At 43.4% G+C, this 19,069-nt stretch overlaps 1 protein-coding gene across 2 annotated transcripts; it reads right to left on the reverse strand.

The window, feature by feature from the left end:
* Positions 1–1,648: 1,648 nt before the first annotated feature.
* LOC311129652 (ICOS ligand-like) lies at positions 1,649–16,034 on the reverse strand. 2 transcript variants are annotated; one of them, XM_084162023.1, is made up of 6 exons: positions 15,967–16,034; positions 15,434–15,492; positions 5,213–5,521; positions 4,751–5,068; positions 2,957–3,090; positions 1,649–2,728 (listed from the first exon to the last, which is right to left on the reverse strand). In XM_084162023.1, exons 1-6 carry the CDS (start codon positions 15,978–15,980, stop codon positions 2,585–2,587), a joined length of 978 nt encoding a protein of 325 aa, XP_084018149.1. In that variant the 5' UTR covers positions 15,981–16,034; the 3' UTR covers positions 1,649–2,584. The 2 variants fall into 2 exon arrangements, with proteins under 2 accessions (XP_084018149.1, XP_084018148.1); XM_084162022.1 differs by having other exon boundaries at positions 1,656–2,731.
* Positions 16,035–19,069: the final 3,035 nt, after the last annotated feature.

Raw genomic sequence — 19,069 nt, forward strand, 5'->3', positions numbered from 1 at the left:
TGGCGTCTCCCCTTTTCATGGTCATGGCTAGAAGAAGTCTAGCTTTTGTCAAATTAACATCATATTTGACATTTCATAGCAGATTAGGAGAATTTAGGCAGCAGGTTAGGATAATTAGGTTACAGTTTGGAAAAGGATTAGGTAAAATGCAAAAACATATTTTTGTCAATTTGACAAAAGCTGGATCCCTTTTAGCCAGGACCCCGTTTTCATAGGCCTAGATTACATGGTTTTATTCAAGACAGGGTCATTTTTATTGATCTGTTGTCAGTGTCAGTAGAGTAGACCTAGGCTACCATCCTATTAAAAAAGATTCAGCTAATTTCTCCAGTCATTTCAAGTGTATTATAAATTGGGTGGTTCGAGCCCTGAATGCTGATTGGCTGACAGCTGTGGTATATCAGACCATATACCACGGGTATGACAAAACATTTATTTTTACTACTCTAATTACGTTGGTAACCAGTTCATAATAGCAATGGAACCGCAGGGGTTTGTGATATATGGCCAATATACCACGGCTAAGGGCTGTGTCCATGCATTAGTCTGCAAATGCAAAAGTTTTTATTTTATGGTGAAAAATAGCTTCCCCAAAACTTTTAACTCACACGACACATGCTAATTGCTAGACTACAAGCTAGCTAGCTAGCTAGCTAATTTGGGCTAATTTAGTGTTGTTGTTAACACCTGGTTAGCTTAGATAAAATAAACTCGAAATCGATCAGACTTGACTGACCAGTGATGAAATGATCGTAGCAGACCCGTTACTGACAGCTGTCTGGGTTCAGGTCTTGATGGGAAAAACAGTTTCTTCGCGTTTCTGACTGTTCTTTTCTGACAAGAGTCTTATCTCATGTGGCACCAAGGGTGTTTCATGATTGCGGGGAATCTGTAAACATATTTTTCCCCCGTTGTCTTTCCTGCCTTGTTAGAGCAGCCAAATACTCTACAGAAAATGACCGTGGTGATGAATCAACTAGTTTTAGGCACTGTTATCATGCAGTTTGAGGTAGCCAATCGGCTGTTGTTGTCAGAACAGAATAATTAATGCGGTGGTCTTCCAACATGGACACCAGGCATCAAACGTCAACTACATTTAAAAAAACATTTTTAGTCATTTAGCAGACGCTCTTATCCAGAGCGACTTACAGTTAGTGAATACATATTTTTTTTATACTGGCCCCCCGTGGGAATCGAACCCACAACCCTGGCGTTGCAAACGCCATGCTCTATCAACTGAGCTACATCCCTGCCGGCCATTCCCTCCCCTACCCTGGACGACGCTGGGCCAATTGTGCGCCGCCCATGAGTCTCCCGGTCGCAGCCGGCGGCGACAGAGCCTGGATTCAAACCAGGATCTCTAGTGGCACAGTTAGCACTGCGATGCAGTGCCTTAGACCACTGCGCCACTCAGGAGTACTACAAGCCCTCTATAGGCTATGCAGAGCCTTGGTCGGGTCCATTCGGGTCCACTCAGGTCTATCAGCTGTAGTTACATAGACCTGAGACCTGATGACAATCAAACAGGACACGACCCGGACCAGAAGGAAAAGTTAGAACTTTGGACCCGGACCCACTCGGGTACCAGGTCAGGTCTGTATTCGGGTGGACATGTGAAGACCTCTAAACTGGAGTAACCAGAGAATTTGCTTGACATTTGTAAGTTTAATAATCCTTGACTTTAGTCATCCCATGACATGCTCTCTTAGTTCACAGCAAGATACATAACAATAAGCAATTAACACAATTCTGATATCCAATTCTTTACATATTCAGATAATTAAATTCACAATTATAAGTAAAATAACTTCATTGACTGTTTACATGAAAACTAATAACTTGGCCTAACATAAAACCAAATTGTTTGAATCCTCAGCATGATTCAGCAAAGTAGACACTTCCTACTGCAGCTTCCTTATAATGTGACCAGTGACGTTATAAGGGGTTTTAATAGCACAGTAGGGGCTCCCCCATACCAGTTTGACATTTACAGAGGGGAATCTTGTTTAGCCCAGACAGATCTACATTAGACCAACACCAGGAACATGCAGTATACAAGATGTATAAAGACAAAAGTTTCAATGATGGCCGTTCACAGTCATGCATTAGCTATATAACTACAGTAGTCTTGTTTAATCTGCTACTCTTTTTTAGAAATATGAAAGCACCTGTACTTTTAAGAAGTGAGTAAACTCTACAACTGCAATATACAGACTCAGGCTGCCTTTTCTTGTGGGGGGGGGGGGGGGGGGGGACTTTGTCCACTGAGTCTAGCTCACGTTCAGTCCATTGATCACAGTCATTTCTCCCATTATGCGGTTCTCCTCTTCTCTTTTAGTTCCTAAACCTTGTCTACATGGCCACATTTTGTACGATACCCTCGTCATCATATTCATAACTCAGGGATCAGTTCAGTGTCACCGAACTGGGGAAAACCGTGATAAACCACTTTCAGGTGCTGTTTGCCTCGTTGCGTAACACCCACAGAATAGTTCAGACATGACGGTACAACACATTGCTCAATGTTGCTCCAAGTTTCTACGTTGAACACAGGCCTTATTTTAAGTTTCATTTCCTCTCATTATCATCCCTCCATTTTGTTGTCTGTCAGTTGAAGAGAGATTGTTGCATCAGAGGGGGGAGACGCTCCACACATTCGGGCAGAGTCATTTTCATACGCATTCAACGACTGGGTCTCGCCTCTTTCCTGCCTCTCTGTGTCTCTCTGCTTCTTCCAGGGAAAAACACAAAACATTGCTCACACACAAAGTGTTAAACGCTATTGTTCAATTCACAACTCTGTTCAATCACTATTTAAGTACTATTTTATTTGTATGTTTTATTTAAAACTCAAACACAATTGATTAACCATTGAACTTTGCTCTCTGGTTTTCTTACTAGAGCATTAAACACTTGGCCAGAAATCAAGTGGCAGATAATGAGGGCAATGGCTCACCGTTGACCTTTCATGTCGGCAACATCTAGTTAGTAAGAACACCAGCGGGACTCCCACAATAAACATCACAACCAGACTGACAGCCACAACTCCTGCAACCACTACTTTATCAGGACTGCTAGTTCCCATGGACACTGGAAAGGAGAGAGGAAACAGAAAACATATGAATAGTGAATATAAACTATGACACGCTCCAAAAACATGTTTTAGATGAGAAAAGGTGAAGCAAAAAAGTTGTCAGAGGAAGAATTTGAAAAGGCAGACCTCTTGGTGTAACTTGACCTGTGGTGAGAAGGCTTTCCAACAAAAACTCACACTTCCTCCCAACATGCCACAGCAGCGTAACTTTCTTTGTTGACTACCCTTCAACATATCACTGTGGATTCCAGCTCCTTCCTTTTTCAGTCAGAGGAAACACTGTTCTCTACACATTGGTAATGCTAATAGAGATAATACTGTTGTTTCATTCTAGCACAGAGTTCAGGTTTTCCCTGTTGTATTTTTATGCCTGGGCTTTCCCTAGCTTTCCCCCACCCTTACGCACATACACACAAGCACGCATGCACCCACTCCTAGTTTTTCATTCTCATGTATTCCTATGCAGATGTTTTATCAAATCAAATTTTATTGGCCACATGCCCCGAATACAACAGGTATAGACATTACAGTGAAATGCTTACTTACAGCCCTTAACCAACAATGCATTTATTTTTCAATAAAAAAGTAAAATAAAACAACAACAAAAAAGTGTTGAGGAAAAAAAGAGCAGAAGTAAAATAAAATAACAGTAGGGAGGCTATATATACAGGGGGGTACCGGTGCAGAGTCAATGTGTGGGGGCACCGGCTAGTTGAGGTAGTTGAGATAATATGTACATGTGGGTAGAGTTAAAGTGACTATGCATAAATAATTAACAGAGTAGCAGTAGCGTAACAAGATGGGGTGGGGGTGGGGGGGGCAGTGCAAATAGTCCGGGTAGCCATGATTAGCTGTTCAGGAGTCTTATGGCTTAGGGGTAGAAGCTGTTGAGAAGTCTTATGGACCTAGACTTGGCACTCCGGTACCGCTTGCCGTGCTATAGCAGAGAGAACAGTCTATGACTAGGGTGGCTGGAGTCTTTGACAATTTTGAGGGCCTTCCTCTGACACCGCCTGGTATAGAGGTCCTGGATGGCAGGAAGCTTGGCCCCAGTGATGTACTGGGCCGTACGCACTACCCTCTGTAGTGCCTTGCGGTCGGAGGCCGAGCAGTTGCCATACCAGGCGGTGATGCAACCAGTCAGGATGCTCTCGATGGTGCAGCTGTAGAATCTTGCCAAATCTTTTCAGTCACCTGAGGGGGAATAGGCTTTGTTGTGCCCTCTTCACGACTGCCTTGGTGTGTTTGGACCATGATAGTTCGTTGGTGATGTGGACACCAAGGAACTTGAAGCTCTCAACCTGTTCCACTACAGCCCTGTCGATGAGAATGGGGGAGTGCTCAGTCCTCTTTTTTTTCCTGTAGTCCACAATCATCTCCTTTGTCTTGGTCACGTTGAGGGAGAGGTTGTTATCCTGGTACCACACGGCCAGGACTCTGACCTCCTCCCTATAGGCTGTCTCATCGTTGTCGGTGATCAGGCCTACCAGTGTTGTGTCATCAGCAAACTTAATGATGGTGTTGGAATCGTTTTAGGAGTTTTTGTACAAGCTGAGACCCAAATCAAAATTATTCAATGTAATCCAGACCCTGACTACCATGATATACTGCTACTGGTTAGTAGATCTACTGGTATCACTAGTCTCCTGTACTCACCAAGCTTTTGATTGCAGCTGGAGTTGGAGGTGAGATTAGAGGCCAGGGCTGTGTTCTCCACCACACACTGCAGTTTTTCACCCTTATTCAGCTCGATGGTCAGGTTGCTGGTCAGGCTGTAGAGTCCTGTAAAGTTGTCCAGGTGGGTCACATCCCTCCTGGAGGGGTTCACCAGAGGATGTCCATCCAGCTCCCAGTGAATCTGGCCCTCTGGATAGCCCCCGGAGGCTTTACACTGGTACACCCCCGACCCCTCTCCCCCTCCGGAACACGCCGAAGCCTGGTCTGAGACGAGGTCCATATAGACACTGTAGCTCGCTGGAGAGGAGAGAGGAGATAATCAACAACAGCGTGCCTGAAATTGAGTAATTTTTTAAGTAGAAAAGAAAGGGAGGGAAGTAAACAATGAAATAAAACGATGGCGGAAAGACAATGAACAAACAAACCAACCAAATTACTTACCAGCCACATGTAGAATAACGTTTTTGTAGACATAAGCGTTGGCTGTATAGGAGCATTTGTACACCCCGTTGTCTGCCACAGTGATGCCTGAGAGGAGCAGGGAACAGTTGTCCTTGTCTTCATTCAGAAAGAGACGAACCCTGTTTTCATATCCATTCCCTATGGTTGTGTTGTTATGACTTCCATCATGATAGAGCACGGTGGTATGCTCTTCTAGCTGCCAGTGTATGTTCATTTTCTCATTTCGTTTTACGCAGGGGCATTGCAGGAGGACCTTCTGTTCCACAATTGCTTGCACATCTGACTGGGCTAGAAGACAAGAAAAGGCCCAGTTGAGCAGGTTCAATTTCTCAAGGTTAATTTCCATAATGTTTTTGGCAAGTTGCATTTGTCTGTAACAAGATAAGAAAAAAAGTTGGAAAATAACAACAGTAGCTTATAAAAACTCCCATCGGTACCGAAGAATATAGGAAACAAGAAGAGCCAGACTCTAAAGCAGGGACGGGCAACTTTGATGGGGGTGGGGGCCACAAAAAATCTCAACTCATCATAAGGGGCTCACGGGTCTGCATACCCACATCCATATGAACACGTGCAGTCAGAGCCGGCCCTAGCCTTTTGGGGGCCCTAAGCGAAATGTTGTTGGCGGGCACCCTGTGTGACAAAACTGCACATTTTAGTGGCCTTTTATTGTCCGCAGCACAAGGTGCACCTGTGTAATGATAATGCTGTTTAATCAGCTTCTTGCTATGCCACACCTGTCAAGTGGATGGATTATCTTGTGCACAAATTTGTTTACATCCCTGTTAGTGAGAATTTCTCATTTGCCAAGATAAGCCATCCACTTGACAGGTGTGGCATAGCAAGAAGCTGATTAAACAGCATTATCATAACACAGGTGCACCTTGTGCTGGGGACAATAAAAGGCCACTAAAATGTGCAGTTTTGTCACACAACACAATGCCACAGATGTTTTGAGGGAGCGTGCAATTGGCATGCTGACTGCAGGAATGTCCACCAGAGCTGTTTTCAGAGAATTTAACGTTAATTTCTCTACCATAAGCCACCTCCAACGTTGTTTTAGAGAATTTGGCAGTACGTCCAACTGACCTCACAACCGCAGACCACGTGTATGGCGTTGTGTGGGCGAGCGGTTTGCTGATGTCAATGTTGTGAACAGAGTGTCCCATGGTGGCGGTGGGGTTATGGTATGGGCAGGCATAAGCTACGGACAACAAACACAATTGCATTTTATTGATGGCAATTTGAATGCACAGAGATACTGTGACGAGATCGTAAGGCCCATTGTCGTGCCATTAATCTGCCGCCATCACCTCATGTTTCAGCATGATAATGCACGGCCCCCATGTCGTAAGGATCTGTACACAATTCATGGAAGCTGAAAATGTCCCAGTTCTTCCATGGCCTGCATACTCACCAGACATGTCACCCATTGAACATGTTTGGGATGCTCTGGATCGACAGCGTGTTCCAATTCCCGCCAACATCCAGCAACTTCGCACAGCCATTGAAAAGGAGTGGGACAATATTCCACAGGCCACAATCAACAGCCTGATCAACTCTATGCGAAGGAGATGTGTCGTGCTGCATGAGGAAAATGGTTATCACACCAGATACTGACTGGTTTTCTGATCCATGCCCCTATCTTTTTTTAAAGGCATCTGTGACCAACAGATGCATATCTGTATTCCCAGTCATGTGAAATTCATAGATAAGGGCCTAATGAATGTATTTCAATTGACTGATTTCCTTATATGAACTGTAACTCAGTAAAATCTTTGAAATTGTTGCATGTTATGTTTAGATTTTCGTTCAGTATATATTAACACAAAAAAAATAAGGGTATGGTTAGGGTACACTACAGTGTTGTTACCTGGGGTACAGAAAGGTCAAATATACATTTCACAGGTACACATATGAACTCCCATGGTACAGTTTGGTACCTTGTAGGTATAATGGGTCATTCTTCAACCCAATATTTTGAATATAAGGTACGATCATCACTGCGCTTTGATAGGAGGGGGCAATGTACTGGTGGGGCTCATTAGCATATTTGGGGCATGGTCAAATATATGTGTATTTGTGGCAACTGTGAGTGGAAGTGTTGTAGCAGTTTACAGTAAGTGTTTGATGGTTATGCCAACGCAAGTAGAGCACCTCCTTTGACACCTCCCCAGTCCACGGCCCATCCCGGACCCCCCCCAGCATCCAGAACCAGCACCGGACCAGCCACCTGAGGAGGAGACGACGGCCTGCAGGCCTCGAGGCGAGTAGAGTACTGCCGAGGCGAGCCTTACTCCCGCAACCCTTGGCCTGCAGCACTCTTCCCCTGCCTTTATTTTATAGTTTTATTTTTCCTCAGGCCACCACCGACCAGACCAGGACCAGCCAATCGCCAACCACCCAGAGTAGATCAGGCTGCATTACCACCAGAACCAGAGGCGCGGAGGAAGGCCCAAAGACACCAACCTATGCCTGGCGCGAGCAGACCACAGGGGAGTGCCTCCATTGACCTATGGGCTTCCAGGTGTCTGCTCGCTCTGAGGTTTGTCCTTCCTCCTCCTGCAGGACCTTAGCAGACCAACGACCAGACCAGAACCAACCGCACAGCCATCATCTGCAGAATCTGTAAAGGGGACCATCCCACCTCGGACTGTACTTCCACACGACCCTGCAACCTGTGCGGGAATGGGGGCCACTTCTTTCAAACCTGCCCAATGCCACCAACCCCACTAGCCCAAATACCACCCCCTCCACCAGACAACAAGAACAAAGAACCAGAACCGGACCCAGACGTTAACACAGGCACCGCCCAACCCACCACCCAAGATGTCCCGGAAACGGCCCCCACCCGTCACCACCCAAGACCTCCCAAAAACAGATCCCACCCCTGTCGGCCCCTCCACCTCTGCCCCACCAACAAACCCTTTCCTAGCCACCTCCACCCCTCCAAACCCTTGGTCAAAGGGGAGCCGGTTTTGAGAGACCATACAACCGGAAGAACCCCTCGCCTCACAACTCCAGTTCTTAGACAACGACAACCGAAACTGGACAAAAATTACCAAATGGGAAAGACCAGACAAACAACAGACCAACAAGAGACCAGACAAGAAGACCACCCCAGAACCCAAACATGACCCGCAAAACCCCCTATCCCCTCCGAGAAACAGTCTCCCACTCCTAGACCCCTCACCATAGCCCCCCCCAATTACCCATCATCATGACACTGACAACACACTCTGAACAGGACTTCCTCAGATGTCTCTTCATGGTTGCCTCCCCACGAGGAAATCCATTCATAGACTGCACAAGGTACACTACCGTTCAAAAGTTTGGGGTCACCTAAAAATGTCCTTGTTTTCGAAAGAAAAGCAATTTTCTTCTCCATTAAAATAACATCAAATTGATCAGAAATACAGTGTAGACATTGTTAATGTTGTAAATGGCTATTGTAGCTGGAAACGGCTGATTTTTAATGGAATATCTACATAGGCGTACAGAGGCCCATTATCAGCAACCATCAGTCCTGTGTTCCAATGGCACGTTGTGTTTGCTAATCCAAGTTAATCATTTTAAAAGGCTAACTGATCATTAGAAAACCTTTTTGCAATTATGTTAGCACAGCTGAAAACTGTTGTGCTGATTAAAGAAGCAATAAAACTGGCCTTCTTGAGATTAGTTGAGTATCTGGAGCATCAGCAATTGTGGGTTCAATTACAGGCTCAAAATGGCCAGAAACAAAGAACTTTCTTCTAAAACTCGTCAGTCTATTCTTGTTCTGAGAAATGAAGGCTATTACATGCGAGAAATTGCCAACATACTGAAGATCTCGTACAACGCTGTGTACTACTCCCTTCACAGAACAGCACAAACTGGCTCTAACGAGAATAGAAAGAGGAGTGGGAGGCCCCGCTGCACAACTGAGCAAGAGGACAAATACATTAGAGTGTCTAGTTTGAGAAACAGACGCCTCACAGGTCCTCAACTGGCAGCTTCATTGAATAGTCCCCACAAAACACCAGTCTCAACGTCAACAGTGAAGAGGCTACTCCGGGATGCTGTAGCTCAATTGGTAGAGCACGGCGCTTGTAACGCCAGGGTAGTGGGTTCGGTCCCCGGGACCACCCATACATTGAAATGTATGCACGCATGATTGTAAGTCGCTTTGGATAAAAGCGTCTGCTAAATGGCATATTATTATATTATTATGCTGACCTTCTTGGCAGAGTTGCAAAGAAAAAGCCATATCTCAGACTGCCCATCTTAATCTTTTCTTTTTATTGGCCAGTCTGAGATATGGCTTTTTCTTTGCAACTCTGCCTAGAAGGTCAGCATCCCGGAGTCGCCTCTTCACTGTTGACATTGAGACTGGTGTTTTGCGGGTACTATTTAATGAAGCTGCCAGATATATTTTATATTTGAGATTCTGCAAAGTAGCCACCCTTTGCCTTGATAACAGCTTTGCACACTCTTGGCATTCTCTCAACCAGCTTCATTAGGTAGTCACCTGGAATGCATTTCAATTAACAGGTGTGCCTTCTTAAAAGTCAATTTGTGGAATTTATTTCCTTCTTAATGTGTTTGAGCCAATCTGTTATGTTGTGACAAGGTAGGGGTGGTATACAGAAGATAGCCCTATTTGGTAAAAGACCAAGTCCATATTATGGCAAGAACAGCTCAAATAAGCAAAGAGAAACAACAGTCCATCATTACTTCAAGACATGAAGGTCAGTCAATACGGAACATTAAGAACTTTGAACGGTCGCAGTCGCAAAACCATCAAGCGCTATGATGAAACTGGCTCTCATGAGGACCGCCACAGGAATGGAAGACCCAGAGTCACCTCTGCTGCAAAGGATAAGTCCATTAGAGTTACCAGCCTCAGAAATTGCAGCCCAAATAAATGCTTCACAGACACATCTCAACATCAACTGAGGAGACTGTGTGAAATCAGGCCTTCATGGTCGAATTGCTGCAAAGAAACCACTACTAAAGGACACCAATAAGACGAAGAGACTTGCTTGGGCCAACAAACACGAGCAATGGACATTAGACCGGTGGAAATCTGTCCTTTGGTCTGGAGTGGGACTATAATTTGTTTTTCAAGAGGACAATGACCCAACAAACCTCCAGGCTGTGTAAGGGCTAGTTTACCAAGAAGGAGAGTGATGGAGTGCTGCATCAGATGACCTGGCCTCTACAATCCCCCGACCTCAACCAAATTGAGATGGTTTGGGATGAGTCGGACCGCAGAGTGAAGGAAAAGCAGCCAACAAGTGCTCAGCATATGTGGGAACTCCTTCAAGGCTGTTGGAAAAGCATTCCAGGTGAAGCTGGTTGAGAGAATGCCAAGAGTGTGCAAAGCTGTTATCAAGGCAAAGGGTGGCTACTTTGAAGAATCTCAAATATAAAATACATTTGGATTTGTTTAACACTTTTTTGGTTACTACATAATTCCATATGTGTTATTTCATAGAAAAAATAAAGAAAAACCCTTGAATGAGTAGGTGTGTCCAAACTTTTGACTGGTACTGTATATCTTGGGTAGAAAATGTACCATTGTACTAGATTATCTGCACATGTACCCTAACAGGTACCGACCAGTACCATGTGAGTTCCTATGTGTACCTCTGAAGGTACAATGTCTCCTGAGTGGTGCAGTGGTCTAAGGCACTGCATCGCAGTGCTAACTGTGCCACTAGAGATCCTGGTTCAAATCCAGGCTCTGTCGCAGCCGGCCGCGACCGGGAGACTCATGGGCGGCGCACAATTGGCCCAGCGTCGTCCAGGGTAGGGGAGGGAATGGCCGGCAGGGATGTAGCTCAGTTGATAGAGCATGGTAGAGTAAGTCGCTCTGGATAAGAGCGTCTGCTAAATGACTAAAATGTAAATGTACAATACTTCACACTATAGGACCACAAGGTCATGGTCTGAGTAAAGCTACTGTAAAGAATTAACTAAAATCAATCCGGAAATGATTTGTCATAACTATAGGGCCCAGATACTTTAATTTTAGGTCAGGGCCACAGAATAGAAGAGGGTATATATTTCAGTTAATCACAATTGATTGAAGTGTTATTAAGTAAACTCAGCAAAAAAAAGAAACTTCCCTTTTTCAGGACCCTGTCTTTCAAAGATAATTCGTAAAAATCCAAATAACTTCACAGATCTTCATTGTAAAGCGTTTAAATACTGTTTCCCATGCTTGTTAAATGAACAATAAACAATTAAATGAACATGCACCTGTGGAACGGTCGTTAAGACACTAACAGCTTACAGACGGTAGGCAATTAAGGTCACAGTTATGAAAACTTAGGACACTAAAGAGGCCTTTCTACTGACTGAAAAACACCCAAAGAAAGATGCCCAGGGTCCCTGCTCATCTGCGTGAACGTGCCTTAGGCATGCTGCAAGGAGGCATGAGGACTGCAGATGTGGCCAGGGCAATAAATTGCGATGTCCGTACTGTGAGACGCCTAAGACAGCGCTACAGGGAGACAGGACGGACAGCTGATCGCCCTCGCAGTGGCAGACCACGTGTAACAACACCTGCACAGGATCGGTACATCCGAACATCAGACCTGCGGGACAGGTACAGGAGGGCAACAACAACTGCCAAAGTTACACCAGGAACGCACAATCCCTCCATCAGTGCTCAGACTGTCCACAATAGGCTGAGAGAGGCTGGACTGAGGGCTTGTAGGCCTGTTGTAAGGCAGGTCCTCACCAGACATCACCGGCAACAACGTCGCTTATGGGCACAAACCCACCGTTGCTGGACCAGACAGGACTGGCAAAAAGTGCTCTTCACTAACGAGTTGCGGTTTTGTCTCACCAGGGGTGATGGTCGGATTCGCGTTTATCGTAGAAGGAATGAGCGTTACACCGAGGCCTGTACCCTGGAGTGGGATCGATTTGGAGGTGGAGGGTCCATCATGGTCTGGGGCGGTGTGTCACAGCATCATCGGACTGAGCTTGTTGTCATTGCAGGCAATCTCAAAGCTGTGCGTTACAGGGACACACACCCTCCTCCCTCATGTGGTACCCTTCCTGCAGGCTCATCCTGACATGACCCTCCAGCATGACAATGCCAACAGCCATACTGCTCGTTCTGTGCTTGATTTCCTGCAAGACAGGAATGTCAGTGTTCTGCCATGGCCAGCGAAGAGCCCGGATCTCAATCCAATTGAGCACGTCTGGGACCTGTTGGATCGGAGGGTGAGGGCTAGGGCCATTCCCCCCAGAAATGTCTGGGAACTTGCAGGTGCCTTGGTGGTAGTCCCGTGTAGCTCAGTTGGTAGAGCATGGCGTTTGCAACGCCAGGGTTGTGGGTTCGTTTCCCACGGGGGACCAGTATGTAGGCAATGTCCATGAGGAGGAGATGCACTGCAGTACTTAATGTAGCTGGTGGCCACACCAGATAATGACTGTTACTTTTGATTTTGATCCCCCCTTTGTTCAGGGACACATTATTCAATTTATGTTAGTCACATGTCTGTGGAACTTGTTCAGTTTATGTCTCAGTTGTTGAATCTTGTTATGTTCATACAAATATTTACACATGTTAAGTTTGCTGAAAATAAACACAGTTGACAGTGAGAGGACGTTTCTTTTTTTGCTGAGTTTATAATGAGTGCATGCGTAAAGAAATTACCAAAGGACCCTCAGAATAAGGACAAACTGAAACCAGTAACAATGACCTTCACCTCAGTCATGTCTCACTTGAAGATATAAAAAGAGAAGTGCGTGCATAATATTTAGTATATCTCAATAGACTGTTTATCAAGCTGAATCTTAACTATAGTTGTTGTTGCCTCTGTCACACCCACACATCTTCAGTTCTCCTTTCTACTCCTCCTCCTGTATATGTATGGGTTTGTGTGTGTCACACACAGTGTCTATACATTAACATCCCAGTCATCCATCTATGAGACTATTTCTGCCCTTTCTCCTAAACAACCCAACACTCCCATCTACGCAAACACAGCCTCTCTAACCTCACGTGAACCCCCCTTGTTAAGTCATAAAAAACTATATACAGCCCTTGATTTGTGCCCAAGATAAGTTTATCCCAGCAGGTGGGTGCAGAAAGTGGTACTAAGGTTAAGTAAACAAAGGGAGGAATGTTGTGTCAGCGGAATAACACACTCAGCCTTGGCTGTTGTTCAATGCTCCAGACAGTTCGTTAGTGCCCATTTGTAATATTTAGCAGTGTCTGGCTAGCATTAGCCTCCTCCTTAGACCCAAAATGATTAGAGTTCATCATGGGGTCATGTGCCAATCTTTCCCATTCATTTGGGACATACATTAGCTGGTTGTGCATGTGGTGTTTGGGATAATCTTTGACATCTCATGTTTTGAGAGACAGAAATGATGACATGTTATTACTTTCAACACATACAAAGTAACATGAACCGTTCTTCAAATTCAATAGCCCATAAGAGATTGTATTAAGTAAACAGAGTAATTTAAAAGTGGAGCAACACTCCCAGGTGAGCTATTTAAAGCGGAAGTAAATTAAAAATTGTTGTTGCTAGATCTGTTGTGGATTTCAAATGTAAAGCCACAGGAGTTCTCAGATATTAACTCTTATCGTCTTTATGTAGGTCACAAAGGAACGGCTTCTAACAATTAACAACCTATAAGTTCTGAAAAAGTAGAATGACTTGATCAAAGGAATATAGAAGCTGTAGTATTAGTGTATTTGATTTCATTACATAACTATTACGCCAAAGCAACAAAAGACCATATTACAATAGCTCTATCAAACTACAAAACAGACCAGCCTGGATAGGATTACAAATTTGACTTGCTCAACATCATAGCTGTCCAAGAACACTAACCTACATATACCCTATATCACTGATAGTTATGTAACTACAGTGGCTTGTGAAAGTATTCACCCCCCTTGGCCTTTTTCCTATTTTGTTGCCTTACAACCAGGACTTTAAATGGATTTTTTGGGGGTTTGTATTATTTGATTTACACAACATTCCTACCACTTTGAAGACGCAAAATATATTTTTTTTGTGAAACAAACAAAAATAAGACAAAGAAACAGAAAACTTGAGCGTGCATAACCATTCACCCCCCCAAAGTCACTACTTTGTAGAGCCACCTTTTGCATCAATTACAGCTGCAAATCTCTTGGGGTATGTCTCTAAGCTTGGCACATCTAGCCACTGGGATTTTGCCCATTCTTCAAGGCAAAACTGCTCCAGCTGTTCCGTTATTTATTTTTTAGAATTCTTTGAAACAAGTAATTTTTTTCATTTCACTTCACCAATTTGGACTATTTTGTGTATGTCCATAAAATGAAATCCAAATATAAATCCATTTAAATTACAGGTTGTAATGCAAAAAAATTGGAAAAACGCCAAGGGGGCTGAATACTTTTGCAAGGCACTGTATAGATAAGAGACAGCCAGACAGTTAGAAGTCAACCTATCATCTACAGATCAAAAAAATAGTCTACAGACATCTAAGGAATAGTTGTGTTTTCCATGGGTTTGCCCGAATGCTACTGGCTTGCTGATTCCCCCATAGCTCTACAACAGGGACGGTTTAGCACATTTTAGAGTTGATCTTGGGCTCAGCTCAAGTCTCTTCATGCCCTGAAACTGACAATGCAGCAAGACAGCAATAATGACACTGACTTTTTGACCTGAATGAAATTCATGGAATAATACATTTTTGTTGGCTCAGATGAGGAGGATATCTAGTGACACATTAAAGTCTGAATATTCCATGTTGATATGGGAAATTACTTCATCCCCATACCAAATTATACTGACACCAACTCTCTCGCTCTCATAAAATGCTGTACATTGCATTCATCATGGTGTCACATCCTATTCATCTGCCCAATTTTCACTTCCTAATAATGTGTTTCCTATCTCTCGCCACACACACGAGAAGGAGTATATAAACAGTCTTCATTGAGATATAAAGTGTGTGTGTGTGTACATGCCTGTGCGTGCGTGTGTGTGTGTGCGGGAAAAAAGGTCTAAAGGACTCAGAACAAGGACAAATAAAAGAGGATGTGAAACCAGAAATAATGACCTTCACCTCAGAGCCATGTCTCACTTGAAAAACCACAGAGGATGAGGATGTGTTACAACATGAAACAGTTTAAATCCAAAACTCTCCTAAACTTTGACTATGTCTACGCCATCTATTGAGGCTATGAGAATAATTTACCTGAGGCAGAGATGAAGACTGCTGTTAATCCCAGGACAGTCCACATGACAAAGTGTGTTCTGAAGGAGAAAATTGATAAATAGTCAGGGGGCTTGAATGCCAAAGCATTCAGGAGACAAATGGGGCTGAAAGTTTACTCAGCATACCATGAGACATCCGTCTTCATCACTGGAAAAGACACATAGTTGAGTTTGATATAAGATAAAAGCTTACAAACATGGTTGTCAAACTATTTGATAATTTCTTGAAAAAAACTTAATTTTTATTGTAAAAATTATGACATTTTTTTTTTCCTTTAATCGTTTTTTTATAATTTACGTTAAACTCCGATTTTTTTTCTTCATATTTCGATACGTTGTAGTTTAGTTCCTACTTTCCTTCATCTGAGGTTTTTGTGTTGTGCCCGCCATAGGGTTGAGACACAATCATAGCCTAATTTAATTTATTCCTCACACAGAAGAAATTACATTCACTTTAATTTTCTGACTACGGATCACATAGTATGTTGCATAAAATTATGATCATTAATTTACCTGTATGTTTCCATTTTCTCCAGAGGAGACCAAAGCTATGTGTATCCCAGATGAACGACACGTGGAATGAGGGAAATCACGAGCGTCGGTTGTTGGTTAAAAAAAAAAAATATATATATATATATATATAGATATATATATATATAGATATAGATATAGATATAGATATATATATATATATAGATATAGATATATATATAGATATATATATATATATATAGATATATATATAGATATTTGACTTCAAGCTTCCGGATAGAAAGATTGCGCATACAGCATTAAAGTAGCCTACATGAGATTGATTTGTACCGTCACAGGTGAGAAAAACAGAGGTGTGTTCACCAGACAGTTTTAAAAGGCAATGGGGTTATGGGGATTTCCCATTTGCTCCGAAAGTTACATTATGAACCCTAGGCATAGGCGCTATCTACTGGTAAAACTGTGGAATCTGATGGAATAGCCTACGTCAGCTTCAGTGACCACATCGACACCCTTGTCTTCTTCTCATAATGAGCCTAACAAATTAGTACAGTAATTACTTAGACAGGCATAAATGAACTGCGGCATTACAGCACCTGCCACCAGAGAGCAGTAGATCTGCATTTTACGCAGAGAGGTCATCAATGCCTCAATCCAGAACCAAATCTCGGGATTATAGACCAATTGCTTGGGACAGAGTAAAAATGCAATATTTTTTTATTTAAACCAGCACAACACATTTCAAATAATTGACAAATAAAATGTAATTAGACCTAATGAAGTTGACATTGACCATTTTCTATTCCTCCTTTCAAGACTATAAGAATTGTTGTACTAATGCTGCATTCAGGTGCTAGTCGGAGCTAGGAAACTCGCAAATAGTCAACTTGCTAACTGGCTGAACGTGGCACGTGTATAACTACAACCAGTTAGCATGTCGGAAATTTCAGAGTTTCCTAGTTCCGACTAGCACTTGAATGTGGCAATATTCTTATTTGGCATAAACATTTACATTACATTACATTTACGTCATTTAGCAGACGATCTTATCCAGAGCGACTTACAAATTGGTGCATTCACCTTATGATAGCCAGTGGGACAACCACTTTACAATTTTTTAATTTAAAAAAATAATAATTTTCAAATTTTTAATCTCTAGAGTATATTTTTTATTTTCATTTGTTTTATATATATATATATATATATTTTTTTTTTATTTTTTTTTTTTTATTATTATTATTATTATTTATTTTTTGTGGGGGTGGGGTGGGGGGGTAGAAGGATAAACCTCTTGCCTCTGTCCATCTGGCCACTTTGTGAGGCTAAAAAGTAAGGCAAATAAGAGGTTCAGTTCAGCTATTATCTGATCGATACATTTCTCTGGAGTATTAAGCATTTGGAGATTGTTTAATCCTTTTGGGATTGTGAAATTAGGTTTTAGTGGTAGGCCTATATACCCTATATATAGGACACCCCTTCCGAATGAGTGGATTCGGCTATTTCAGCCACAACCTTGCTGACAGATGTATAAAATCGAGCACACAGCCATGCAATCTTCATAGACAAACATTGGCAGTGGAATGACCTTACTGAAGAGCTCAGTGCCTTTTAACGTGGCACCGCCATAGGATGCCACCCTTCCAACAAGTCAGTTCGTCAAATTTCTGCCCTGCTAGAGCTGCACCGGTCAACTGTAAGTGTTGTTATTGTGAAGTGGAAACGTCTAGGAGCAATAACGGCTCAGCCACGAAGTGGTAGGCCACACAAGCTCACAGAACGGGACCGCTGAGTGCTGAAGCGCTGAAAAATCATCTGTCCTCAGTTGCAACACTCACTACCGAGTTCCAAATAGCGTCTCGAAGGAATGTCAGCACAAGAACTGTTCGTTGGGAGCTTCATGAAATGGGTTTCCATGGCCGAGCAAACGCACACAAGCCTAAGACCACCGGCTGGAGTGGTGTAAAGCTCGCCGCCATTGGACTCTGGAGCAGTGGAAACACGTTCTCTGGAGTGATGAATAACGCGTCACCATCTGGCAGTCCGACAGACAAATCTGGGTTTGGCGGATGCCATGAGAACGCTACCTGTCCCAATGTATAGTGGCAACTGTAAAGTTTGGTGGAGGATGAATAATGGTCTGGGGCTGTTTTTCATGGTTAGGGCTAGGCTCCTTAGTTCCAGTGAAGGGAAATCTTAACGCTATAGCATACAATTACATTCTAGACGGCTCTGTGCTTCCAACTTCGTGGCAACAGTTTGGGGAAGGCCCTTTCCTGTTTAAGCATGACAATGCCCCCGTGCACAAAGCGAGGTCCATACAGAAAGGGTTTGTCGAGATCGGTGTGGAAGAATTTGACTGGCCTGCACAGAGAGAGCCCTGACCTTAACCACATTGAATTGGAACGCTGACTGCGAGCCAGGCCTAATCGCCCAGCATCAGTGCCCAACCTCACTGATGCTCTTGTGGCTGAATGGAAGCAAGTCCCCGCAGCAATGTTCCATGTCTAGTGGAAAGCCTTCCCAGAAGAGTGGATGCTGTTATAGCAGCAAAGGGGGGACCAACTCCATATTAATGACCATGATTTTGCAATGAGATGTTTGATGAGCAGGTGTCCACATACTTTTGGTCATGTAGTGTATCTCTTTCTTAAATAAAGGATGAAATAATGAATGAGAGCAGATTAAATAGGAGTTTTTAGTGGACTGAGATGGGGTAAAAGAGAGATCTTTCTCCAAAGTGGTGTGACTACTTGTAGGCCTATTATAAACTGGGTGGTTCGAGCCCTGCATGCTGATTGGCTGACAGACGTGGCGTATCAGACATATACCATTGGTATGACAAAACATTTATTTTTACTGCTCTAATTACGTTGGTAATCACTTTATAATAGCAATAAGGCACCTCAGGGGTTTGTGATATATGGCCAATATACCACAGGGTCTTGCCTAAGAATAGCCCTTAGTTGTGGAATATTGGCCATATACCACACCCCCTCGGGCCTTATTGCTTAATTTTACATCTCAATCCTCACATATTGCCCTACAGTACTTCCCAATAGCAGCTGCCACCCACCCATCCTCCCTCTCTCCGACTAGTTTCTTCCCATAGTGTTTTCTCGCGGCC

The sequence above is a fragment of the Coregonus lavaretus genome (assembly GCF_964263955.1).
Source record: "Coregonus lavaretus genome assembly, chromosome: 5".
Taxonomy (NCBI): Eukaryota; Metazoa; Chordata; class Actinopteri; order Salmoniformes; family Salmonidae; genus Coregonus; species Coregonus lavaretus.